Source organism: Prionailurus bengalensis, chromosome D4 (assembly GCF_016509475.1).
Source record: "Prionailurus bengalensis isolate Pbe53 chromosome D4, Fcat_Pben_1.1_paternal_pri, whole genome shotgun sequence".
Lineage (NCBI taxonomy): Eukaryota > Metazoa > Chordata > Mammalia > Carnivora > Felidae > Prionailurus > Prionailurus bengalensis.
The window spans coordinates 86,854,703-86,881,991 of record NC_057359.1 but is presented as its reverse complement, the minus strand read 5'-3'; the positions used below and the strand labels follow the sequence as shown (position 1 = coordinate 86,881,991).

General features: G+C 45.2%; 3 protein-coding genes across 4 annotated transcripts in view; all 3 read right to left on the bottom strand.

Moving 5' to 3' along the window:
* LOC122474813 (neutrophil gelatinase-associated lipocalin-like) overlaps positions 1 to 27,289 on the bottom strand; it is a 101,446-nt gene that overhangs the window by 35,831 nt on the left and 38,326 nt on the right. The window lies entirely within an intron of this gene.
* On the bottom strand, positions 6,096 to 10,033 carry LOC122474817 (neutrophil gelatinase-associated lipocalin-like). Its single transcript, XM_043565987.1, has 7 exons — positions 9,861 to 10,033; positions 9,205 to 9,341; positions 7,729 to 7,808; positions 7,464 to 7,583; positions 7,142 to 7,243; positions 6,417 to 6,447; positions 6,096 to 6,294 (listed from the first exon to the last, which is right to left on the bottom strand). The coding sequence occupies exons 1-6, from the start codon at positions 9,996 to 9,998 to the stop codon at positions 6,428 to 6,430; spliced, it is 597 nt and encodes a 198-aa protein (XP_043421922.1). The 5' UTR covers positions 9,999 to 10,033; the 3' UTR covers positions 6,096 to 6,294; positions 6,417 to 6,427.
* The window catches only part of LOC122474812 (neutrophil gelatinase-associated lipocalin-like), a 73,074-nt gene continuing 51,880 nt past the window's right edge, over positions 6,096 to 27,289 (bottom strand). Inside the window, exon 7 of the mRNA XM_043565976.1 lies at positions 6,096 to 6,242. The gene's annotated coding sequence lies outside the window, so the exon portion shown is untranslated. The remainder of the gene's footprint in view (positions 6,243 to 27,289) is intronic.

The window sequence follows — 27,289 nt, the reverse complement described above, 5'->3', positions numbered from 1 at the left end:
TGAGACTTGAGTAAATGGGATTGAATTTGTTGGATATCTAGGTCTTTTCCAAATAGAATGGAGTGCTAAAGCATTGATTACTGAACATAGATTTGTGCTTTTGACTTCTTAATGCAGAGAAAGTAGTAATATTTGGGTCTTGGAAAACGTGCTTTGTGCTTAATTGATTCATGAATTTGCCATCTAAAGGATTCTGGTGTAACAGTTTAGAATTGGGTCCTCCTTAGTCTCAGCTGGAGAGTAAGGTTTCTAAGAGTCAAAATTCTGCTAAACATAATTAAGACTGATAGAAATAAGGAAAGTCACTCTATATGTAAAAAAGTAGGAATGTGTTAAAAAGATAGAAGGAATGGAAATGTATTTTTTGTTTTAGTAAGAGAAAGTAATTCTGTCCTAAATGAGACTGGTTTGGAGAAAAAGGGCTTGGGAGAAAATTTGAATGCAAAGGAAAGTTGTAGAAGGTTCGTGAAGGAATTCTTTGGAAAGGAATTTTACGTGTAGTTAGGACAGACTAAGTTGCAATGAGTGGATTTTTAAAAGTACACTGGTATAAGGTTGAAATTCTGCATTTCTCTCTGTTCAAAAGACAAAGTTTTTTGATGGTTCGGATCTTGATAAATAATAATAATAATAATAATAATAATATACAAAGATTGTTTTCTGTTTTGTCTGCCGGGAAACCACAGCTTTAGGTTTCGTCTTTATCAGGTCATTGATCGCTTAGTTAAAACTTCTGTTAAAGGAGCTAAGTTTTTCTAACATCTGTATAACCCTACATATTTGCCTTTGGAATCTCTTATTGCCATCTTGGTTAAATAAATATTTTAAAGCGTTAAGATTTGTAATGATCTGAATCCCATTTCGGATGTGCTCTATAACTTTCTAAGGTTTAACAAACTTCCCAGGAATTAAATTGTAAAGAAAGTCTTTGTGACTGACGAGGGCTTTTTATTAGGTATTGTAAGTGGAAACCCTGTTAAAGAATGGTAAACCTTACTTTATATTGCTTGGGTAAATGTTGTAACTGTTCAAAGATATGTGCAATCCCTAAAGTTTAATATGTTTTTGTAATAAAGTTGTCACTTCACATTCTGATTATCAAAGTGTTGTGTATCACAGAAATAACTGAATTTCCCTATCAATTGTATCATAACGAACTCTCATCAGATTGTCAACCATGTCGTTTGTGAGTTTTGTCACTTATAATTATTGCATTTATTCTCTTTCAAAACGTGTTTCCTCTTCAAGAGGATTTATAAAAAGGGCATTTAGGACAAATTCAGGCATTTGACAGCTTTAAAATCCTAAAACTAAAACAGGCAAGAATTTCCAGAAATAAAAAGCTGCATTTGAACTGAACAACAGTTAGTAATATGGGACTAAATGAACTGAGAAAGGTTATAGTTTTGGTGACTCTTGTGGGAAACATTGCTGGCTCTCTAATGTTCGCTCTTCCATATTAAGGAAACTTTCTCTTAAGATATTTATAATGTACAGAAATGTGATAAAATATCCCTCTGTAAATAAATTGAAACATCTAACTTTTCTCTCTACCTGAATGAACCCTCTGAAATTCAAAAAGTCTCAGTGAGTATACTTCCACAGTCATCATACTTACCTGTGTAAGTTCAGTGAGAATCTATTCTCCTTGTAAAATTGAAAATACTATTTATTTTACTACGGCTTTGACTGGAATGTCCTATTTGAGAGAAATGCATAGACCCCAATATGACCATATGGCTTTAGGGAACTAAGGTTGACTTTATGAAACATGGAGCCAATAAAGCCCCTTGGAAATGTTGACCTGATGCCTTGCTTACAGAGTTCCCAGCAGCCTTACCAGGTGAGTAAAGAATGTCACTTCTGGGCAGGTGCAGGGACCTCAGGATATCTTGGGGACCTTGTCGAGGGGAATTTGCCCAAATCTGCAGGTATTGCAGGCATGTTTGATGCCAAGTATTTGGCTTGGCTTCTGGCCTGGAGGGGCTACTGAAAATTCAATGTAGATTCTTTATAAAAAGTTACAGGAAAGCAAATTAAAGAAGATCTATATGATCAATCACTATTTTAGCTGAGCTTATGTAAACAATTAGGGCAAGTTTATGAAAACTGGACTTGTTTTACAAGCAAATTAGTCTTGATCTGGCTATCTCTGGAAATGAGGGTGTTTAGAGAGAAAGAAACTGTTTCAGTAACTCACTGTTACAAATGTTAAATTCTGATTGTCTTTAAATGTTGTTTGCCTAACTGGACAATGTGAGGTAAACTTCAGAAAAATTATCATAATAGCACAGGTATGGACAACCTTTTTGCTTCTTATTCTGTGGGAATAGTAACAGGACCCATTGGGCATACAAGCATTTGAGCAACTGGAAAGTGGGGTGGACTCCCCCAATTGTATATGAAAAGTCTTTTCTCACTGTAGACCTATCAACAGATAAAATATATTGCTTTATTCAATCATTCATTTGAGGCTCAGTTAATTCATGAATTTCTAAATAAATATGCAAAATATATCCTTCCTACACCTGATCTGACAGTTACTAGAAACCCACCCCATATAAACCCAAAACACCTGGTTTATTAAAGGGTTGAAAGTCTAATACAGCAGGGAATTTAACTCCAAAATGGAAGGGCTCCTACTGGGTCATATTATGTACTCCCACTGCAATAAAGTTAGAGGGGAACACTTCATGAGCTTCTGTATCTAAAATAAAACCTGTACCCCCTTCCCAGGAATTCAATGAGCAAACTAATGTGCCTTCTTATTCCTGTGAACTTGTGGAAGACCTCCAACTTCTCTTAGGATGGTTGTACCTTTTTTTTTTTTTTCATCTTCTTTTCCCAATTTCTACTAACAATTCCTTATAACAATGAGCCACTCAAAATGATCACACAGACATTTGAGTTACAAACCAGAAAGACCAGTTTGATTCCTGCTCCCTGTTCTCACCAGCCTAACGTCTAAAAAAATCTCATGGCAGTACTAGGAGACACTGGGTTTGTTATCTGCTCTCACCATTAACCTGTATTTTTCTTTTTTCTATGAAAGTACCTCTTTTTAATTACCTGCTGGCTTACTAAACAAAACTAATACACCACCTGTTACACAGTTAAGGCCTTAAATGACTCTCAAAGTAACATTATATTTCTAAATACCAAAATAACCCAAATGCATAAAACACTTATACAAAACAGAATGGCCTCAGATGTTTTAAGTGCTGCACAAGGGGAACTTAAACTCTCATAAGAACGAAATGGTATATATACATTCCAGACTATAACAAAAAATTTTCAGGATTTTAACTGACATGAATACTCAAACTGACACATGAAACAATTCCTCTCTTTCCTTTAGTGATGGGCTAAACTCTTGGACTGGAGGATTTTTGTTAGCTACCAAAGGACTTTTTCATTTGAGCTAATCTTTCTTGTTATTCTACTTATGTTTTGCTATTTTTCCCCCCAAGTCTCTCTGCCTGGTGCCAAGACTCTATCACTGCAATTACTTCAAGTCAACACATGATGCTTTCTACTCAAGGTGGTTCATACACGTTGTCCATCTTGGATTCAGCTGCCTCACCTTACTGCCCTGTATGTTCCCTAAGGGACCAATATTGACCCATAGGTAGGGACTACTCTATGCCTCTACTCAGCAGGAAGAAACTAAGGAAGATGAGACCTTCTTCCTTCAACAACCTTTAAGATATAAAGGTCAAAATTGTTTTGGGGGAGATATGATGACAGATCATGTAGCAAACTGAGGGCAAAACAGGTTGGCATATCCCCCCTCCCCTAGGTGGAATATGTGTGGTAATCCTCGAACGAACACTCCTGGCTACCCAAGAACAAAGGAAAGGCATTTAAGTGCTTGCCATGGTGATGTAGGAAATTTAGGCAAATGAAAAATTAAATCCTCTTACTGCCTACAGCCTGTTGGCAAGTCCTTGAAACCAGCAGTGACCTCCCTTAGGAGCTCAGCTGTCTCATTAATAACACTTTGCTGGGGGCAAAGAGAACCTTAGCCCAACATTATCCCAACCTCCAGGATCCTGTAAGTCTATTTCCTTTATCTCAACTGCCCCAAGGTATATGCTAGAAATCATACTCCAAGTTTATGTCCCTGATATGCATCTGAAGGGTCTCATGACTGAAGTTTTATTCAATGGTAATAAGTGGTGTTTCTCTAGCAACAGGAAGCCCTTTAAGGTCTTGGAAACCTTGCTTCGAAAATACCTTAGAGACTTATTCTATCCATGACACCCTCCATCCTGAGGGTATATAATCAGTTACCCATCACAGCCCCAGTGCAGCTCTTCCTGCCCCTGGGTCCTGTCCCTGTGCTTTAATAAAATCACCTTTTTGCACCAAAGACATCTTCAGGAATTCTTTCTTGGAGGTCAGCTCTGGACAACCCACCACCACCCCAAAACTTCATCAATATACATTCTAGATTATCACAACATATTTCTGGATTTCTAACTGACCAGAATACTCAAATTGGTGCCTAAAACAATCCCTCCCTTTCTTTTAATGATTGGTTAAACTCCTGGACTTGAGGATTTTCATCAATTACAAAGGACTTTTATTTGGACAATTCTTTCTTGTTATTCTAATTACGTTTTGCTGTTTCTCCCTTGTCTCTCTGGGTCATGACAAGACTCCATCACTACAATAACTTCAATCCAACGGATGATCCTTTCTACTAAAGGAGGTTAATACTCATTGTCCACCTTGGATGCAGCTGCCTCTTCCTCTGTAGCTCTTCCATATGTTCCCCAACTGATCAATATTGACTCATGGATAGGGACATCCTATGCCCCTACTGAGCAAGAAATAGCTACAGAAGATGGGACTTCCACCTTCAACAACCTTAAAGATGTAAGGGTCAAAATGGTTTAGGGGTGATATGATGAGGGAGAATAAGGCAAGCTGAGGGCCAAGTACAAGCTAGTATTACCCCTCCCCTCACCCCAGGTGAGTTGTGTGTGACATTCCTCAGACACTCCTGGCTGCCCAAGAACAAAGGAAAGAAAACAAATGGTTAACTGATAGAGATCCCAGTCATGCAGGACATGAGTCTCCATCAGTTTACAAATATCTTAGTAAATTAGAAGAAAAAGGCAATCTTATCAATAGCCTAATTTCCAGAAACCTATAGACTCAGTTTCCTGGAGCCCCCACATCACCCCTCATAGTAATATGGGGAAGAAAGACAAGAAGGAAATGGCAGGGAACATTAAATTATCAGATACCCTGCAGCTAATTGAGGCTGGCAGAGAAGAACATTTCACCAGGAACTCCCCACTGTGTTAATGTTAATGCTTTGCTAGAGGGAAAAATACTTTAGCTTGACTATAGCTAGACCTCCAGTACTCTGTAAATCTTCTTTAGCATATGAAAATCTCTTTAAAATTTTCCCTTGAATTTGCCTCCTCCAAAGCCATAGTGTATAAACAGTCACTCTTCACAACTCAAGTCCAGCTCTTTCTGTCCATGGGTCCTGTCCTTGTGCTTTAATAAAATTACATTTTTACAGGGGCGCCTGGGTGGCGCAGTCGGTTAAGCGTCCGACTTCAGCCAGGTCACGATCTCGCGGTCCGTGAGTTCGAGCCCCGCGTCAGGATCTGGGCTGATGGCTCAGAGCCTGGAGCCTGTTTCCGATTCTGTGTCTCCCTCTCTCTCTGCCCCTCCCCCGTTCATGCTCTGTCTCTCTCTGTCCCAAAAATAAATAAACGTTGAAAAAAAAAATTTTTTTAAATTACATTTTTACATCAAAGACGTCTTCAAGAATTCTTTCTTGGCCTTCTGGCTGGGACACCGCCATTGGACCTGCTGCAGGTGGCTGACATGGTGTAAGATGTGAAATGTGGCCCGTCAGTGTGCTAGGAGGCAAAGGCAAGTGAGGGCAGCTGCTGGTGTGGGGCTGGGCCTGGAGTTGGGAATGTTCAGCTAGGAGTGTTCAGTCAGACTGGACTCTGCTTTTGTGGCCTTCATCCCTTCCAGGGGACCAGAGTTCCTGGGAGTGATGCTAATAGGAGCCTGCCTTTTGCTCTTTTCTCTTAGAAGGCACAGAAGTCAAGGACCACAGAATGGGAACTGGGGGACATGTGTTTATTTAGCAACCAAGAAAGGGTTCTGTCAGCTGGGAAGCCTGGGGAGCAGCTGGTGGGCTGTGCAGTTAGAGGGTCCCCTGGCTCTCTCAATGGTGTCCAGGCTGGTGGGGACAGCTGGGCGGTGCCCTGGATACAGGCCGGTGGGAGGGCATGGGGTGGAGAGAAAGCCAAAGGGCACCTGAGAGGGAGTCAGGGGAATAAAGAGGACAGCAGTGCTGGGCAGTTTGGACAAAGGAAGACCTGGGACCCCGCTCCAGTTGCACCATGGTTCCAATCAGCCTCCTCTGCAGCCATACTTACCGCACACTTGCTTACTTATCCATGCACTCATCTGTGGGGGACAGAGTGGTCAGCATGGGCAAGGATGTGTTTGTGGGGTCCCTGACCTCCAGGGCCCCTGCACTGCCTCTGGGCTGCGCTGGGCCTCAGCCTAGTCTAGCCACAGAAGCTCTGGGGCTCCTTTCATAGATGGTACAGCAGAGGGCTGGATGATGGGGCAGGGACTGGAGGAGAGGCCTGAGGACAAGCAGACCTGGGTGACACCCATTCTCCAAAGGAGGCAGGTGAGGCCCAGCCACACTCCTGTTTGGGCACCAAGCCTTCTGCCTGTTTGCCTGCTGAGTCCTGACAGACCCTCAGCCTTGGGGAGGCAATTGCGCAGGCCAGGCTGCCTGAAGACAAGGGTGCCTCCCGAGTCAGTAGTGAGCCAGCCCCAGGGCAAAGGGGGAGGTGACCCAGGAAAAACTGGCCTGGGTGGAGGGGGATGTGGCCAGGTCAGGAGAATGAGTTAACTTGGCCCCAGGCCTGCAATTCTCATGTGGGCAGGCCTGAGCTCTTGTGAAGGAGGAATACTTGGGAACCAGAACCCTGGGTGTGGCAGCATCTTCTGGAACCTGAAGTGGCTCCTGGGGCTCCAGTGACTACAGCAGGGGCCTGGGTCCCTCCTCTCCCCCCTTCCCTAGTGAGGAAACATCAGGCCTGGACAGTCCCCATGTGCCTTTCTCCTCTGCCCAGCTGGTGATTACCATTGGGGATAGGGAAGATGATGTGGTCATCGGTGAGGCCCAGGGATTTGATGAAGCTGATGAAGATTGCCTTCGGTACAGAAGGCACCTCCTTGGTCCTCCCTGTGGCCAAGATGGCTGGTTAGTGGCTGGTGAAAGCTCCATAATGATTGTCAAATGCGTGAACAAAGACTCAGACCCCTTCTCCATGAGGGGTTCTGTGGAAAGACCTCTCTCCCGCCTCCCTGGGGCTCAGAGTGAAGGGGACCTGGGGACTGGATGCGATGGGCCTCTTCTCCCGCAGCATGAATAAGAACCGGGTCGCACCAGGTGTAAGACCCACCAAAGAGGATGACCTTGATGTACTCCTGGTTGTCGTGAACTTTCTTGAAGTACAGTATGGCAAACTGGTTGTAGTCTGTGGTCACCACTTTTGAAGTGTAGTTCTGGATTCCAGTGTAACCTGCATGGTGGATGGTAAGGGATCAGCATGCCCTGGCCAGGCAGAGGGAGCTATTGATTCCTCCTCGGACTCCACTGTTTGGCATCTATGTGGAGGGGCAGGGAGGTCCGGGGCCCCTGAGATGCACACCCCACTCAGGACTCACGCTCAATGTTGCCCAGGTTGAATTGGCCTAGATGCAAATTTGGGAGGAAAATTTTGGTCGAGGGATGACAGGTCTGGTTCCTGTGGAAGCAAGAGATGGGTGGGAAAGAGGGTGACAGCCCACCCTGCCACAGCAGGAGATATGCACCCCACCCCTGGAATTGGCCTGGCTCTTCCCCACTGAGCCCATCCCTGCCTTTCCCTGCCAACTCTGCCCTGAGTCACCTGACCTGCTCAGACTCTCTCCCCAGCACTTGCTGTCCTTCCTTCTTCTGGGCTATTTCCCCTTGGTGGCCTTCCCTCTCTACTGTCTTCCCCCACCTGAGGAATTGGTCCCCCTTTTTTAAAACTTTTTTTAGATATACATTAATTTTTGAGAAAGAGAGAGACAGAGCAAGAGATGGGGAGGGACAGGGAGGGAGGAAGACACAGAATCCAAAGCAGCGTCCAGGCTCTGAGCTGTCAGCACAGAACCCGACCCAGGGCTCAAACCCACAAACCCTGAGATCATGACCAGAGACAAAGTTGGATGCTTAAACAACTGAGATACCTGGTGCCCCTGTTCCCTATACTTATCTTGCAGGCACCCACTGTAACCTCTCCTGGGGGGAATCACCACTGAGGCTCTAGTCTGCTGGATGCCAAAGACTCCCTTAGCTGTTGGGCTAAACCTGACCTTTCACCTGCATCCCATCTGGTCCCCTGGCACCCCAGAGCCAATCTCCCCACACTTGCCTTTCTTCTGTTCCTTCCATGACCGATGCTCTAGCCCCATCCCCAAGTGCCAGAGCCAGAAACCCAGGGGAGCTGGGTAATCCTTGGCTCCCCTCTCTAGGTCCTAATCTGCCCATGCTCTGGTCATTTCTCTCCTATGACTGATAAGCCTCCTGGGCTGCACACCATCATTCCACTCTCTGCTACAGCCACACCTGCTCTTCACCAGTACCTGAGGCTCCTACCAGGGTGGCCACCCACCGGCCCCCCACCAGACTGCTCATCAACTCCTGTTCAGGGCAGCCATGAGATGGCTTGCTATTTCTTGAAGAAGTGGCTCTCTCTGACTCAGTCCAGCAGCCCTGCCATAAATGTCCCAGGTCTCCTGATGCAATTTGGTTTCTCAAGGTCCAGCCCACAGACCACCTCCCTGGAAGCCCTGGACAAAGCTCAAGGTGGGATTCCAGGCTGGATCCACCGACCCTCCTCCCATTCTAGGACACCCCGAGCTCTCTTTGTCTTGTCACTGATGATCGCTTTTGTCCAACCGCAGTACTGTTTTGTGTCTGTGCTGAAATGACCAAGAAATGTTGATTTAGTAAATGAAAGAAGGAATAAATACAGGGAACCAGTACCCAGCGGTAGGATGAATGATCATCTTTCACCTTTGGTCACCCCTTGGCTATGTCTTCAGTATGCCTCTTGGACTCCCAGGGCAGCCCTCTAGGCCCTACATGCTCCCCTACTAGCTGGTGGCTCTCACCAGGCCACAGTAGAGGTGACATTGTAGCTGTTGTCTTCGTTCAGCTCGTAGTTGGCAATGTACATCTTCATCCTCCTGTGCTTTTCTTTATTGAATCCGTTCCCTGCCAATCCTAAGAAGTACCATTTCCCCTGGAACTACAATGGGGGCTGATGATAGGCAGAGCCAGGAGCAGCCCCAGGGGGCCCTCCTGCTCCATTCCTGCAGGCACCTCTAGGCAGCCTGGGCCTCAACCAGAAGCCCCTCTAACTGGGCTGCTGGGACCCAGCTGGCCACACAGGCTGGGCTGAGGAGCCTGGCAGGAGCTGGAGCCCATTAGGCCAGGCCGGAGCCCTCAGTGTGTCAAGGACAGAGTAACACTTGACAAGTGGCCAGCTGGCATTCCTGAGCCTCAGTTTCCTCATCATGTAGAGGGCCTGAAGATGTTCCCACCTTGCATGGACTGCAGGGATTATGGAAGAGAGTGTGAACTAGGGGAGTCTGCTCAGCTGACCCTCTTGTCAGCAAGGTTGGGTGTCGATGGAGGCACGGGGTGTGCCTTCCATCAGGGCACCAGACAGCAGACTGAGCTAAAGCCTGAGCCCATCCTGTCTCTCCTCCCCTCTGTTGACACTCATCTTGGGACCTCCCTGCAGCTGCACCTCCAGGTCACTTACCTGCTCATTCTGGAAGTCAGGCTCCACAGGGACCAAGAGCAGAGGCGGGGCTGGGATCAGGTTTGGGGTGGAATCCTGGGCATGGGTCTGCAGAGCACCCAGCAGGGCAAGGCCCAGCCACAGGATACCTAAGGCCATGACTTCAGGGCCAAGGAGGCAGGCACCACTTTCAGTTTCCCTGAAAGAGGAAATGAGTGAGGAGCCTTCTGGGGGGATGCTATTTATGGTCTCTGTGTCCAATGGCTCACCCCAGGGTGGAGCGACTTATCCTTTGCCAAATCCTGAAAAGGTGAGGCAATTGCCAGCAACTCGTGCTGAGGATCATGGCAAGCTCTCTGCCCTTTCCCTCAGGTCAGGATTATGCAAGATGAGGGGCAGAAAGGTCCAGGAGGCTGGAGGATGCATTCCCCATATCTCCACATCTCTGGCAAGGACACTGACTCCCTCCACACTCTCTTCTCCCTGGTTAGCACTGTGTGAGGACAAGGGTCTCTGATCTGGACCAGCTGTCATCTCTGACCTCCAGGAGCCTCTCTCTGGGGCCCAAGTGCAGGGTGGGGTAAGTGTGGTGGGACCCCCATCCTGCACCTGATGAAAGCAGAGAATGCCTCAAACCAACAGAGCCCAAGCTGCTTTGTGCTTCTCCAAAGGGACAGGGAAAGGGAGGCAACCCAAAGGGACATTCCTGGTAGGGAAGGACAGAGTGTACCCTGTGCTGCTCATGGAGCCCAGATCCTGGCCCTCCCAGGGACCCACCCTAGGCCGTGGCACAGGGTGAAAAATCCTTCCCCTCCCCCTACCACCGAAGGCCTACTGGGGAATGTTCCTGATGAGGGAACATAAGGCAAGCTGAGGGGAAAACACATGCTAGCATGCTCTCCTCCCCCCAAGTGGGATCTGTGTGACATTCCTCAGGCACTCCTGGACACCCAAGAACAAAGGAAAGGAAAGAAATCAAATGGCTAAGTGATAGAGAACACAGTCCTCCATCAGTTTACCTATGTCCTAGTAAATTAGGAGAAAAGGGGAATCTTACCAAGAGCCTAATCTCCAGAAAACTACACTCCATTTCCTGGAGTCCAAATATCGCCCTCCCTCCATAGTCATATGGGGAACAATGGCAAGAAGAAAATGGGAGATGGAATTAAATTTCATTGTGACCTGCAGCCCATTTTGACAAACACTTGAGGCACACACAGAGTACAACATTTCTCCAGGAATGTCTGAATGTTAATGCTTTGCTAGAAAGCAAAACAACCTTAGCTTGACAACATCCAGGTCTCCAGTAATGTAGGAGTCTAGTTGAGCATATGAAAATCCCTTTAGAAACTTCCTCTTGACTTTATGTCCCCCAACCCCATGGATTATAACCAGTCACTCTTCACAACCCCAGTGTAGCTCTTTCTGCCCAAGAGTCCTGTCCCCGTGCTTTAATAAAATCACCTTTTCTGAACCAAAGATTCCTCAAGAATTCTTTCATGGCTGTGAGCTTTGAATCCCCACCATTCCAGAGCCCCATCATTCCCACCATGAATCAGCCCCTTCCCTCCTCCACAACCCATTGGCAGGGTGAACCCAGACCTCAGCTGGCCCTAAGGGACTTGGCCTCTCTTGTGGGCCCAATGAACTGAAACCCCAAGCTAGGCATGCAGCCACAAATTGGACAGCTTGCCATAGCAGAGCTCTGAGGCTACAGTCTCTGTTCCTTCCTGGTGGGGGACAATGGGAACATGCATCTGCACGGTGTGAAATGGGGTGGGGGGCTCAGGAACCAAGGAGGGCTCTCTACCCTGCTGCTCTGGACACTGGGTACTTTGGGTCACAGTGAGTGCAAGGACTCAGCCTCATCCTTGAGAGATCACTGATACCTTCTGCCATCTCTGGCCATAGTCTTGACTGTGGAGCCCAGAGCTAGGACTGGACCCCTAGAAGTAAGCTCCTGTCATGGCTGATCCTAACACTGTCCTGGAGGGGGAGGGGCAGTTTCCTCATGGGGGCTTGGTTGTCCATGGGAGGCAGTGAAGGGACCCAGCCCCCAGGGCAGTATCTCCTAGATGTCACCTCGAGGACCAGAGGTGATGGAATGCCTGACGTGATGCTGACCATAGGGCTGACAGGCTTCAAATGACACTCCCAGAAACCTCATTGGCTCTGTCACCTGCTGGAGGGGAACCAGCTCCCCTCACATGGGCTTTGGGCGTGGACCTGGAGATAAGTTGACTCTGGGTGAATAGGGAGCATTATGTACAAGCTAGAACCCCCCAGCCCCCACTCTCAGGTGGGATATGTGTGACATTCCTCTGGCTGCCCAAGAACAAAGGAAAGGAAAGAAAACACATGGTTAACTGATAGAGATCCCAGTCATGCAGGACATGAGTCTCCATCAGTTTACAAACATCTTAGTAAGTTAGAAGCAAAAGACAATCTTATCAATAGTCTAGCCTCCAGAAGCCTATAGACTCAGATTCCTGGAGCCCCTATTAACACCCTCCCCACCATGGAGATGCAGGAAGAAAGGCAAGAAGGAAATGGCAGGTAAGATTAAATTTCCTGATACCCTGCAGTCCAGTGACAAATAATTGAGGCACATACAGGATACAACATTTCCCCAGGACCCCCTACCATTCCTAATATAAATGCCTTACTAGAGATAAAACAACCTAAGCTTGACAATAGCAAGTCCTAGGGTAGATTAGGAGTCCTCTTTAGCATGTCAGACTCCTTCTGGAGGCCTTCTTCCCTTTTGACTTTACTTCCCCCAACATCCTAGTATATAACCAGTCACTCTTCCCAACTTCAATGCAGCTTTTTCTGCCCATGGATCCTGTCCTCATGTTTTAATAAAATCTTTTTTTTTTTTTTTTTCACCAAGACATCTTCAAGAATTCTTTCTTGGCTGTCAGCTCTGGAACCCTCCCCACCCCACTCAATAACCTCACCATTTGGCCTCCAATGTGGGGTGTGGGTCTTTTCATCTGGACTCAGAGCTTCAGTGCAAACTTGGTGAGCACTTTCTCTTTGCTTCCTTTGCTCTTATTTCAGGGGCTTTTCAAGGAGTCTGGTCTTATTAGAACACTTTCCTGTCTCCATTGCTCAGGCTGTAATCCTGTAGCCCGTGGCTACTCCATGGGGAGGAGAGAGCCTGTCTTTTGGCTGCAAGTGAATCCCCAGGCCAGAATGGTAAAAAGATCCAGAAACTTGTGCCCTCTCTTTATTCCTGTCCTTATACACGATCATCTGTGTTGGGCATGGGACAGCCACCTAAGTGACTAGCACAGATGCAAATCTTAAGACTCCTGTGTGAGGTTTCCTCCTCATTGGTCTAAAGTATCCCATCCACATCCCTGGTCTAGCTCCTTTTGGCTGTGGGCCCTCCCCTGCAAGTCCACAAAACCAGTACCTGATTGAATATAAACTCAACTGGGAACCATTTCCTAGGACGTTGTCTGTAAAGACTGTATGTGTTGGAATGTCACTGAGATCATGATGGGTTTCTGTCTTCACTGTTTTCTTTTTTTTTAAAGTTTTTTTTTTTCAACGTTTATTTATTTTTGGGACAGAGAGAGACAGAGCATGAACGGGGGAAGGGCAGAGAGAGAGGGAGACACAGAATCAGAAACAGGCTCCAGGCTCTGAGCCATCAGCCCAGAGCCCGACGCGGGGCTCGAACTCACAGACCGCAAGATCGTGACCTGGCTGAAGTCGGACGCTTAACCGACTGCGCCACCCAGGCGCCCCTGTCTTCACTGTTTTCAATGTCCTCTACTAACTACTAATAAAGTAACAAAATTGGGCAATTCCCCCTCGTAAAAGTTTTCCAGTGTTTTTCATGGGTTAAACCAGTGGTTTGTTCAGCCTTCTCAGCAAAGCAAATTAGGTCCTTCTGCTGGCACCTATTTGCAGCCTAAGATGCAATGGGAAAGTGGGGAGGTCAGCTTCCATCGGCCCTTAACTGCTTGTCGGGGATCATTGCGATTTGCCTCGAGGTACGCCTTGGGTCACTTTAACACCTCAGGAACCTGTGATACACCCTGCATGGGTGATGCCACCTGGAAGTGGGGGTGGGGAGGGTGGATTTTTGTGGTAATGGACCTTCTCTGCTTTTCTAAGAGTACAGCTTCTCCACAGTCCCCAACGACTCTCCCTTGAGATGCCTTTTTAACCCACTGGAAACAATTTGCATTGCAAAATTTAGGAAAGGACATATCCCATACCACTGTGTGGCTTTAAGAGGATCTAGCAGTTAGATCTCTTCTGTAGGAAACAGGGCCAATGGATGGAGGTACCTTAGTTCCAGGCCATCACAGCTCTAAGTCAGGACCTGGACCAAAAGAATGTGTTTGTCTAGTAAACTCCTTCCTGATATAGTGGATGTCCTAACAGGCCTCCTCCTGATGGAATTCAGTTGCTAGAGGAAATACAGGCCATCCCTGACAAAGGGGATGCTGACTCTTTCTCTCTGTTCCTCCTCCTAATAGATGTGGGGGCCTCTCCCTCATTCAGTTGCCAAGTTAACAGCTATAATTGGAGCCAACTGTGGGTAGTCTACTTTGGGATGTGGACTTTAAAGAATATTCCTAAGCAGCTGCCCAAACTCCCTTTGTTTCAGGGAAATCCCTTGTCTTCTCTAGCCTGACATAGACTCCCTATTTCCACCTGGGTGAAATCAAACAAACAAACAAGCAAACGAACAAACAACATGGCATCCCCTCTTTCCCAGCTGACAAGGTTTAGAATCAGGAATCCTCTTTCTCTGCCTTCTGGCACTTTGCCTCTTGTGCCTTCCCCTGTCTCTCCTCTTGTTTCTGCATCACTTTCTCTGTGACGTACATAACTGGCTTCTATACCATCCTCCCACCCGCGATGTCAAGGAGCGATGAGCACCTCCTTGGATCACCCACTTCAGATTCCCCCATTGCTGTCCTAGGTAAAAAAAAGTAACAGTGGGGAACAAACTGATTGTCCTTTAAGTGAATGCATGTGGAACGTATCCAGTGTTTAATTTTATTTGTGTGTTAGTTTAACTAAGACAGACATGTATTTAGAGCTATCAGCATCAAATACAGAACTTTTATTCTGCCAAGGTTTCCTAAAGGTCAAATAAGATCATGTTGTTTCTGTTGCAATTTGTTAGCAAATGATGACTTAAAGGGTAATTTTGTGTATCTCAAAGTTTTCATAGATAATTGTTAAGAGAGATTTCAATGTCTTTGGTAATCTGACACTTGAATAAATGGGATTGAATTCGCTGGATATCTAGGTCTTTTCCAAATAGAATGGAGTGCTAAAGCATTGATTACTGAACATAGATTTGTGCTTTTGACTTCTTATTGCAGAGAAACTAGGAATATTTGGGTCTTTTGGAAAACATGCTTTGTGCTTAATTGATTCATGAATTTGCCATCTAAAGGATTCTGGTGTAACAGTTTAGAATTGGGTCCTACTTAGTCTCAGCTGGAGACTAAGGTTTCTAAAAGTCAAAATTCTGCTAAACATAAAAAGACTGATGGAAATAAGGAAAGCAACTCTATATGTAAAAAAGTATGAATGTGTAAAAAAGAGAAAAGGAATGGAAATATATTTTTTGTTGCAAGTAAAAGAAAGTAATTTTGTCCTAAATGAGACTGGTTTGGAGAAAAATGGCCTGGGACAAAATTTGAGTGCAAAGGTAAGCTGTAGAACGTTCATGAAGGGAAATCTGTGGAAAGGAATTTTATGTGTAGTTATGAGAGACTAAGTTGCAATGAATGGATTTTCAAAGGTACACTGTTATAATGTTGAAATTCTGCTTTTCTCTCTGTTCAAAAGACAAAGTTTTTTTGGATTGTTCGGCTCTTGATAAATAATAATAATAATATACAAAGGATTGTATTCTCTTTTGTCTGCCCGGAAAACCACAGTTTCAGGTTTTGTCTTTATCAGGTCATTGATCGCTTAGTTAAAACTTCTAACTGTTAAAGGAGCAAAGTTTTGTAACAACTACATAACCCTTCATATTTGCCTTTGGAATCTCTTATTACCATCTTAGTTAAATAAATAATTTAAAGCTTTAAGATTTGTAATGATCTGAATCCCATTTCAGATGTGCTCTATAACTTTCTAAGATTTAACAAAATTCCCAGCATTTAAATTGTACAGAAAGTCCCTTTGACCAAGGAGGACTTTTTATTTGGTATATTAAGTGAAAAGCCCTGTTAAATAGTGGTACACCTTAGGTGACATTGCTTGGGTGAATGTTGTAACTGTTCAAAGATATGTGCAATTCCTAAAGTTTTTTTTTAAATTACTTTTTAAAAATTTACATTCAAGTTAGTTATCATATAGTGCAACAATGATTTCAGGAGTAGATTCCTAATGCCCCTTACCCATTTTGCCCATCCCCCCTCCCACAACCCCTCCAGTAACCTTCTGTTTTTTCTCCATATTTAAGAGTCTCTTATGTTTTGTCCCCCTTGCTGTTTTTATATTATTTTTGCTTCCCTTCCCTTATGTTCATCTGTTTTGTATCTTAAAATCCTCATATTAATGAAATCATATATTTGTCTTTCTCTGACCAGTTTCTCTTAGCATAATACCCTCTAGTTCCAGCCACCTAGTTGTAAATGGCAAGATTTCATTCTTTTTGATTGCCAAGTATTACTCCATTGTATCTATATACCACATCTTCTTTATCCATTCATCCATTGATGGACATTTGGGCTCTTTCCATACTTTGGCTATAGTTGATAGTGCTGCTGTAAACATTGGGGTACGTGTGCTCCTTCGAAACAGCATACCTGTGTCCCTTGGATAAATACCTCGTAGTGCAATTGCTGGGTTGTAGGATAGTTCTATTTTTTATTTTTTTGAGGAACCTCCATACTGTTTTCCAGAGTGGCTGCGCCAGTTTGCATTTCCACCAGCAGTGCAGAAGAGATCCTCTTTCTCCGCATCCTCGCCAACATCTGTTGTTGCCTGAGTTGTTAATGTTAGCCATTCTGACAGGTGTGAGGTGGTATCTCATTGTGGTTTTGATTTGTATTTCCCTGATGATGAGTGATGTGGAGCATTTTTTCATGTGTCAGTTGGCCACCTGGATGTCTTCTTCGAAGAAGTGTCTATTCATGTCTTTTGCCCATTTCTTCACTGGATTATTTGTTTTTTGGGTGTTGAGTTTGATAAGTTCTTTATAGATTTTGGATACTAATCCTTTATCTGATAAGTAATTTGCAAATATCTTCTCGCATTCCATCGTTGCCTTTTAGTTTTGCTGATTGTTTCCTTTGCTGTGCAGAAGCTTTTATTTTGATGAGGTCCCAATAGTTAATTTTGCTTTTGTTTCCTCTGCCTCGGAGACGTGTTGAGTAAGAAGTTGCCGTGGCCAAGGTCAAAGAGGTTTTTGCCTGCTTTCTCCTCAAGGATTTTGATGGCTGCCTGTCTTACATTTAGGTCTTTCATTCATTTTGATTTTATTTTGGGGTATGGTGTAAGAAAGTGGTCCAGGTTCATTTTTCTGCATGTCACTGTCCAGTTTTCCCAGCGCCACTTGCTGAAGAGACTGTCTTTATTCCTTTGGATATTCTTTCCTGCTTTGTCAAAGATTAGTTGGCCATACGTTTGTGGGTCCATTTCTGAGTTTTCTATTCTGTCCCATTGATCTGAGTGTCTGTTTTTGTGCCAGTACCATACTGTCTTGATGATTACAGCTTGTAATACAGCTTGAGGTTCGAATTCCCAAAGTTTTAATACGTTTTTGTAATAAGGTTGTCACGTGACATTCTGATTATTAAAGTGTTATGTATCACAGAAATAACCAAATATCCTTGTCAATTGCATCATAACGAACTCTCATCAGATTGTTAACCATGTCCATTTTTGAGTTTTGTCACGTATAATTATTGTACTTATTCTCTTACAAAACATGTTTCCTCTTCCAGGAGATTTATTAAAAGGACTTTTAGGACAAATTCAGGTATTTGACAGCTTTAAAATCCTAAAACTACAATAGGTAAGAATGTCCAGAACTAAAAAGCTACACTTGAACTGAACAATAATTAGTAATATGGGACTAAATGAACTGAGAAAGGTTATAGTTTTTGTGACCCTTGTTGAAAACATTGCTGGATCTCTAATGTTTGCTCTTCCAGATTAAGGAAACCTTCTCTTAAGATATGTATAATGTACAGAAATGTGATAAAATATTCCTCTATAAATAAATTGAAACATTTAACTTTTCTCTCTACCTGAACCCTCTGAAATTCAAATGTCTCATTAAGTATACTTCCACAGCCATCATACTTACCTGCCTAAGTTCAGTGAGAATCTGTCCTCCTTGTAAAAGACACCATTGAGAATTGAGAATACTGTTCATTTTACCAAGGTTTTGACTGGAACGTCCTATTTGAGAGAAATGCATAGACCCTGATATGACTATATGGCTTTACAGAACTAAGGTTGACTTTATGAAACATGGAGCACATAAAGCCCCTTGGGAATGTTGGCCTGATGCCTTGCTTACAGAGTTCCGATCAGACTTACCAGATGAGTAAAGAGTGTCACTTCTGGGCAGGTGCAGGGACTTCAGGATATCTTGGGGACCTTGTGGAGAGGAATTGCCCAATCTACAAGTATTGCAGGCCTGTCTGATGGAAGTACTTGACTTGGCTTCTGGCCTGGAGAGGCCAATCAGTTCAGTCTCCAGTTCAATCTGGAGATTCCTTATAAAAGGTTTCAGCAAAGCGAACTTTAAAAGATCCTTAGGATCAATCACTATTCTTGCTGAGGTTATGTAAATCATTAGGCAAAGTTTCTTAAAACTGGACTTGTTTTGTAAAAGAATTAGTCTTGATTTGGCTCTTTCTGGAAATGAAGGTTTTAGAGAGGAAAAACTATATTTCCATAATGCAGATTTCTGGATGTTGAATTCTAGTTCTGATTGTCTTTAAATGTTTGCTGTTTGCCTAAACTACACAACTTGAGGTAAACTTCAGAAAAATTGTCACAATATTTCATGTATAGAAAATCTTCTGTGCTTGTTATTCAGTGGAGATAATAATAAGTCCCCATGGGCATATGATTATTTAAATAACTGGAAAATGGGATGGATTCCCCCAATAACTGTATAAAGACTATAGTGCTTTACTATTCACTGGAGGCCAGGTTAATTCCTAAATCTCTAAATATGCCAACCATATCCTCCCTACACCTGATCTGACAGTTACTAGAAACCCACCCCATATAAACCCAAAAGACCTAGTTTATTTAAAAGATTGAAAGTCTAATACAACAGTGGGTTTAACTTCAAACTTGAAGAGCCCCTACTGGGTCATATTATATACTCCCACTGTGATAAAGTTGGAAGGGAACACTTCATGGGCTCCTATATTTAAAATAAAACCTGTACCCCCTTCACAGGAATTAACAAGCAAATGAATGTGCCTTCTTATTCCTGTCAACCTGTGGAAGACCTCATATTTCTCTGAGGATGGTTGTACCTTTCTTTTTCATCTTCCTTTCCCAGTTTCTACTAACAATTTCTTCTTACAATGGGCCATTCAAAAGGATCACCACAGACATTTGAGTTACAAACCAGAAAGACCATTCTGATTCCTGCTGCCTGTTCCCATAAGCATCCAAGGATGCTTCAAGTCTAACATCTAAAAAATCTCACTGTCAGCACTGAAACACACTGGGTTTGTAATCTGCTGTAAGCATCAGCCTGTATTTTTCTTTTTTCTATAAAAGTACCTCTTTTTAATTACCTGATTGCTTACTAAACAAAACAGAATCTATATGATGGCTATATACCACTTGTTACACAGTTAAGGCCTTAAATAACTCTTAATATTATATAACTAAATACTAAAATTGATAAGGAAAAATCTGTTATAAGATGGCCTACATGACTCATAGGGGAATTCCAATCCCGATGGAAGACTCCCCTTCTGAGTTTTTCTTCCCACCCAGCTTGCTGCATTCACCAAATTACTACTAATGCAGAATGCGGAAGGAACAGACTATAAATTGTCCCCTCTGCTTATGCTCTGGACTCAGACCTCTGGAGAGTTATCTCCTCTGAGCCCACTGGTGTGAAATAAACCTCCTGCCTTCCAAGATCTCTGAGGGCCACTTGGTTCTTCTGCTGGGTGATCCAGGCCACTTTCCATAACATTTGGTTCCCTGACCAGGAAACCCAACTGCACTGGCCCATTGTTGCCACTGGTTTGGGAAAATAGCAAGGTGGTGACAGAATGAGGAATCGCAACGGAGAAGGCGTGCCCTGCCTGATCTTCTGCAGTCTCCCACTCAGTCCCCTCAAGCTGGCCCCGCTCCACCATTTGCCAGATGCGAGGAGACTTGGCAGATAAGGACCTGGACCTGATATCAGATACCGGTAAGGCCTGGGACCCAATTCAGTCTGGCCCACCTATAGTGGTAGAAGGGGGACCTGATCATGCCCCAGAGACCTCAGTGGTCTCACAGGTAGGAATTGTGGTAGGGAGCCCCAATTCAGTCCAGCCCACCCATAGGGGTGGAAGAGGGACCTGGTCATTCCCTGGAGACCTCAGAGGTCTTACAGGTAAGGAGCCCAAATTTAGTCTGGCCCACCCATAAGGGTGGAAGGGGGACCTGATCACTCCCCAGAGACTTCAGTGGTCTCACAGGTAAGAATTCAGTCCGACCCACCCACAGGGGTGGAAGAGAGACCTGATCAATCCCCAGAGACCTCAGAGGTCTCACAGGTAGAAATTCTGTGGGAGGGAATGTAATAACCTCTGGTGTCTATGTGAGTGTGAATGTGTGACTTGGTCTGGCTTGCCTGCTGAGTTCAATACTGTGGCTCCACAGGTGGGCACCCTTAAGGTCCCCAAAAGCCCACGGAGTCTGAATGGGCCCATCTGCGACTCCGTGGTGAATGGCACACAGATTATGGTGGTATCAGAATAGTTTCCGATTGAAAGTCACAAAGCTGAGACTGCTACGGCTAAGCATTACCTAAGTTCCTTTGGGACATAGCCAGATGGGCATCTGACTGGTCTCCTCATTAGAGGGGGCACTCCTACCCTTCTGTCTGTCTTTGTGACTCTGTCTCACAGGAACATTATGGGGTCAGAACAGAGCAAAGAAGGGGTTTTCAGGAGACTATGGAATTAAGATACCCCCCGGCAAGTTCAGGAATCTATGTGAGTTAGAATGGCCAACTTTTGGTGTAGGATGGTCCTCAGAGGGAACCTTAGGTGTCCCAACGGTCCTCTGCATCTGGCATGTTGTCACCAGAGACCCAGGTTATCCTGATCAGTTCCTGTATATCGATTCCTGGTTAGAGATTACCCAAACCCTACCCCCTTGGGTGAAATTTACCTGCAACAAACAGGGACAGGCTAGGGTCTTAGTCACTTTGACAAAGTGGCTCAAGGAAGGTCAACAGAAGTCCTGACCTCCACAAATTCTTGCCAGTGATCCAGAGGAAGAACCAATCTTGCCCTCACGATATCAATCCCCCAGTTCCTGATACTCTGTCACCTTCAGTCTCCCCACCACCTCTGGACTTGGAAGATCCTCTCTCCCCCAGACCATCGGCCAGATTGTGCCCTCAGCCAGGTGCAGGCAGTCTCCAGATGCCAGTCCACAGCCACCAGTACCAGAGGCTCTCCTCCGGAGGATCCAAGCAGGGACAAAGAAGCCCACTAATATGCTCAGCAGCAAGGAGAATCCCCCAGGGATTACTATGAGATGCTATGCAAGGCTTACACCCAGTTTGACCCTGAGGCACAAGAGAGCCACCACAAAAGGATGGGAAGGAAGGTCCAGCCACCAAAAGGGAGGAGGCCCAAAACCTCCTTAGCAAGGGATAAGTGCGCCTACTGCAAGGAGAAAGGACATTAAAAGAATAAATGTCCCAATCGGGGAAAGTCCCAGAAACCCAGCCAACATGCATAAGAACCCTGCAAAAAAGACCTCATAGGCCTAGCGGGAATAGATTCAGATTGAGGGGGACCAGGGTTCTTCTTGGCCTCTATGAGCCCATGGTCAAAATAAAAGTAGGGGATCAAACTATGATTTTTATGTGAACTCAGGGGCCACACGGTACAACATGAGTTTCTTTACCTACCTGAGTGCCCTATCCCTCTCCTCAGCCAGGATATACTCTCAAAGCTGGGGGCCCAAGTAACCTTTGAGCCAACAGGATGCACCAACCTCTGATTGGATCCAAGTGGAGGCTATTCTGCACCCAGGGCCAACCAAGTGGCCCACCCAAATTCAGGACTGCCTTCCCCACTGTATGGGCCGAGGACAACCTCCCTCCCTGGACTCACCCACAAGGGGCCCCCGTCATTGTAGAGTTAATCCCAGGGGCTCACCAATAGAGACAGCGGCAATACCCCCTCTCACAAGAGACAAGGGCAGGCATCCAAGAACACCTGACCAGACTCAAAGAAGCAGCCATTCTGGTTGAATGTCAACCACCCTGGAACACTCTGCTCTTTCCAGTCAAGAAGCCAGTAGGAGGGTACCGACCAATTCAAGCTCCTTGCACCAGGTGGTCCCGAACCCTCCTCAGCCATATCCCAGGCTCTACCAGATGGTTTACTTGTCTAGACTTAAAGGATGCCTTCTGCCTCTGCTTGGCCCCCCAGGGCCAACATTTGTTTGTCTTCAAATGGACTGAACCAGACCCAGGGCATCAGATGCAACTGACTTGGACACACCTCCCACAGGGGTTTAAAAATTTGCCTACCCTCTTTTGGGAGGCACTGGCCAGAGATTTTGCCAGCTTTCCAAGGGAGGTCACATGCTGCACCTTCTCCAGTATATAGATGACTTCTTCCTTGTCAGCTATACCCAAGAAAATTGTACAGCGGGAACAAGGGCCCTCCTCCAACTCCTGTCAGACTCAGGGTATCAGGTCTCATAAAAACAAGGCACAGATCTGCCAACAGCAAGTCCAACCCAAGGAAAAAGAGCACCAGGGCCAGAGAGAAAGAAGGTCATCACCTCCCTACCTCAGCCCCAAACTAAGAAAGGGCTATGAGAATTCCTTGGGGCTGCAGAATTCTGCCAAATCTGGATTCCCAGATTCTCAGCAATAGCAAGACCCCTCTATAATCTCTTGGTAGGACTGGATTGAGAACCACCTGTCTGGACAAAGGAGGCCAAAGCTGCATTCCTAGAGATAAAGGCCACCTTGGGGCAGGCACCAGCCCTTGGCCTGCCGAATATAAAAAAGCCTTTTAATCTCTTTGTGCATGAGAAGGAAAAGGTCACCCTTGGGGTTCTCACACAGACCGTTGGACCTTGGCAATGGCCAGAAGAGGCTGGACCCAGTGGCAGCAGAATGGCCACTATGTTTTAGGGCACTAGTGGCCACAGTTCTGCTCATTAAAGAGGCAGATAAACTCACCCTGGGACAAGAACTAAATGTCAAGTTTCCTCATGCTGTCATGTCTCTCATGCCTCTCCGACTTTTGGCTAGAACAATACCAGGGGCTCCTCTGTGAGAATCCATGGGTCACTCTTAAAATAGTGCAGACACTGAACCCTGCAACTTTCCTACCTTCTGAGGAAGGGAAACCAGATCATGACTGTTCTGAGGTGACGGATAAAGTATTCACAAGCTGCCCAGATCTGCACGACCAGGCAGATCTGTATGACCAAAACCCAGACCTCACCTTGTTCAGTGATGATAGCAGTTTCATCACAGAGGGCATTCAAAAGGCGGGGCATGCCAATGTTTATAACAGCACTCTCAATAGCCAAATTATGGAAAGAACCTAAATGTCCATCAATTGATGAATGGATAAAGAAATTGTGGTTTAGGGGCGCCTGGGTGGCTTGGTCGGTTAAGCCTCCGACTTCGGCTCAGGTCATGATCTCGCGGTCCGTGAGTTCGAGCCCCGCGTCGGGCTCTGTGCTGACAGCTCAGAGCCTGGAGCCTGTTTCAGATTCTGTGTTTCCCTCTCTCTCTCTGCCCCTCCCCCCATTCATGCTCTGTCTCTCTCTGTCTCAAAAATAAATAAAAACGTTAAAAAAATTAAAAAAAAGAAATTGTGGTTTATATACACAATGGAGTACTACATGGCAATGAGAAAGAATGAAATATGGCCCTTTGTAGCAACGTGGATGGAACTGGAGAGTGTGATGCTAAGTGAAATAAGCCATACAGAGAAAGACAGATACCATATGTTTTCACTCTTATGTGGATCCTGAGAAACTTAACAGAAACCCATGGGGGAGGGGAAGGGGAAAAAAAAAAAAAGAGGTTAGAGTGGGAGAGAGCCAAAGCATAAGAGACTCTTAAAAACTGAGAACAAACTGAGGGTTGATGGGGGGTGGGAGGGAGGGAAGGGTGGGTGATGGGTATTGAGGAGGGCACCTTTTGGGATGAGCACTGGGTGTTGTATGGAAACCAATTTGACAATAAATTTCATATATTGAAAACAAAACAAAACAAAAACAAACAAACAAACAAACAAACAAAAGGCGGGGTATGCAGTGTCATGCCTTAACCTGAGCCCTCACCATTAGTAAGGACAAGCGAGTCAACTGACTCTCAGTACACCTTTGCTACTGTACACATACATGGGGCAATCTACAAAGAGAGGGACCTCCTCACCATGGTGGAGAAGACCATCAAAAATGAGGAGGAAATATTAAAGCTCTTCGAGGACTTCTGGCTTCCAAAAAAGTTGCAGTTCTACACTGCAAAGGATACCAGAAGGGAGATGACCCTACAGCACAAGGAAATCGTCTAGCAGACAAAGCAGCCAATATAACAGCTAATAAGAAGGTAGACATAGCTCCCTCCCTTATCCATGCTGTGACCCCCACCAGGAGTTCAAAGAAGAAGTTGTCCCCCAGTTAGGCTTACCAGCCACAACCTACAGCAATAATGGGCATGCATTCGTGGTGGACTGCTTACTGGCCTCAAAGCTCAGGAAAAGTAGAGCAGATGAATTGCACCCTTAAGGGAACCTTAGCCAAGTTCTGTCAAGAAACAGAACCTCCCATGGCCGGACCTGTTGCCCCTGGCCCTCCTGCATGCCCATTACACACCAGGAACCCAAGGTTTCTCCCCTTTTGAACTAATATATGGGAGGCCCCCTCCATGTCTAGGGAGCCTCCCAGGAAGGGAATAAGAGAACAACTTCAAGCTTTAGGGGCCACCCTAAATGAGTTACAATGATATACCATAGAGAGGGCCCCAATCTCTTTAGGATCTCCTGTACACCCCTTCTCACCAGGAGACTTGGTCTAGGTCAAAGACTGGAAAAAAGACCCTCTCAAACCACAGTGGACTGGGCCTCATACCATTATCCCGACCACCCCTACTGCCCTCAAGGTCACAGGTATCACTCCAGAGTCAAGAGGGCCAATCCTGAGGAGCCCAGACTTGGAAGACTGACCCAAGTCTGATCTTCAGCCCTGCTCCAGCCACATCCTGGAAGCTGGCTGCTTTATGCATGGCAGAAGCTTGAGGAATCACTGGTCCAATAAAATAAATACACTGTCTTTACTCTTTGCCATCGGATTGGCAGAGGTTGCCCCAGAAAGCTGGGGAAACAGTGAGAGGTTCCTGTTTGCACTCACCTTCCTCTTATGGATAGGATGTTTTGTTGGTATTGATTGCCTCTAATCTGGGCCCCATTTGTAAGAGCAGGGCACCTTCAGTGGAAGAATCTGGGGGGCTTAAAAGCTTAAATATGGTGTAACCTCTTTCAGTCTGCTGGTTTGCCTGCCAGTAGGGAGGTTCCTAATGCCATTTTGGGAAGTGTTTGCTCTGATGTATGTGCCTCAAGCGTCAGGAAAAAGAGATTAAATAATTCTGAGGATAAAAGTTGGTGCTTAGGTTAACCTTCAGCTCTAAGGCCCAGGCTAAACGAGTGATGTTACTACCCGTCCTCCTAGGGGCAGGGATAGCCATGGGGATAGGGAGTCGCATAGGAGACATAGGCTCATCTGTGGGACTAACGAGTGGCCAACTCCCTAGTGTCCATAGGGAGCCAAATAAGTTCCCTGGCAGGGGTTGCCCTCCAGAACAGACAAGCACTAGATCTCACTGCTGAGAAAGGGGGCACCTGTATCTTCCTCAGAGACCAGTCAGACATAGTCACAACCAAAGTCAGGGAACTAAGGAAAAGGACAAGCTATTAATAAATGAAGATGATGCCCTTTAATGCAGCCTACATCTGTTTAAAGGGGCATCAAAGGGGGGGGGGGATGATAGGGAAAAATCTGTTATAAGATGGCCAACAGGGCTGATAGGTGAATTCTAGTCCCCAACTGAAGACTCCCCTTCTGGGTTTTTCTTCCCACTCAGTTTGCTGTGCACACCAAATTACAACTAATGCAGAATGCAGAAGTAACAGACTATAAATTGTCCCCTCTGCTTATGCTCTGGACTCAGACCTCTGAAGAGTTATCTCCTCTGGGTACACCGGTGTGAAATAAACCTCCGGCCTTCCAAGATCTCCAAGTGCTGCTTGGTTCTTCTGCTGGGTGATCCAGACCACATTCCATAACAAAATAACTCAAATGCATAAAACACTTATACAAAACAGAATGGCATTAGATGTTTTAAGTGCTGCACAAAGTGGAACTTATACTCTCATAAGAACAAAACGCTGTGTATACATTCCAGATTACAGCCAAAAATTATTCTGGATTTCTTACTGACATGAATACTCAAATTGGCACTTTAAACAATCCCTCTCTTTCCTTAGTGAGTGGTTAAACTCTTAGGCTGGAAGATTTTTGTTAGCTACCAAAGGACTTTTCATTTGAGCTAATCTTTCTAGTTATTCTACTTATGTTTTGCTATTTTCTCTCATGTCTCTCTGCCTGGTGCCAAGACTCCATCACTACAATAATTTCAAGCCAAGAGATGATCGTGGTGGTTCATACACATTGTCCACCTTGGATTCAGCTGCATCACCTTAACTGCCCTATGTTCCCTGATGAACCAGTATTGACCCATAGGTAGGCAATTCTATGCCCTTACTCAGCAGGAAGAAGTTAAAGAAGATGAGACCTTTTCCTTCAACAACCTTAAATATATAAGGGTCAAAATTGTTCAGAGGAGATATGATTGAGGAGCGTGGAGCAAAATGGGGGCAAAACAGGCTGGCATCCCCCCCCCCTCCCCCAGGTGGAATATGTGACATATTTCTCACACACTCCTGGCTACCCAAGAACAAAGGAAAGGCATTTAAATGCTTGCCATGGTGATGTAGGAAACCAAGACAAATGAAAAATTAAATCCTCTTACAGCCTACAGCCTATTGGCAAGTCCTTGAAACCAGTAGAGTAACTTCCCTCTGGGATCTCAGCTGCCTCATTAATGACAGTTTGCCTGGGGCAAAGAGAACCTTAGCTTAACATTATCCCAACCTCCAGGATCCTGTAAGTCTACTTCCTTTATCTCAACTGCCCCAAGTATATGCTAGCAATCA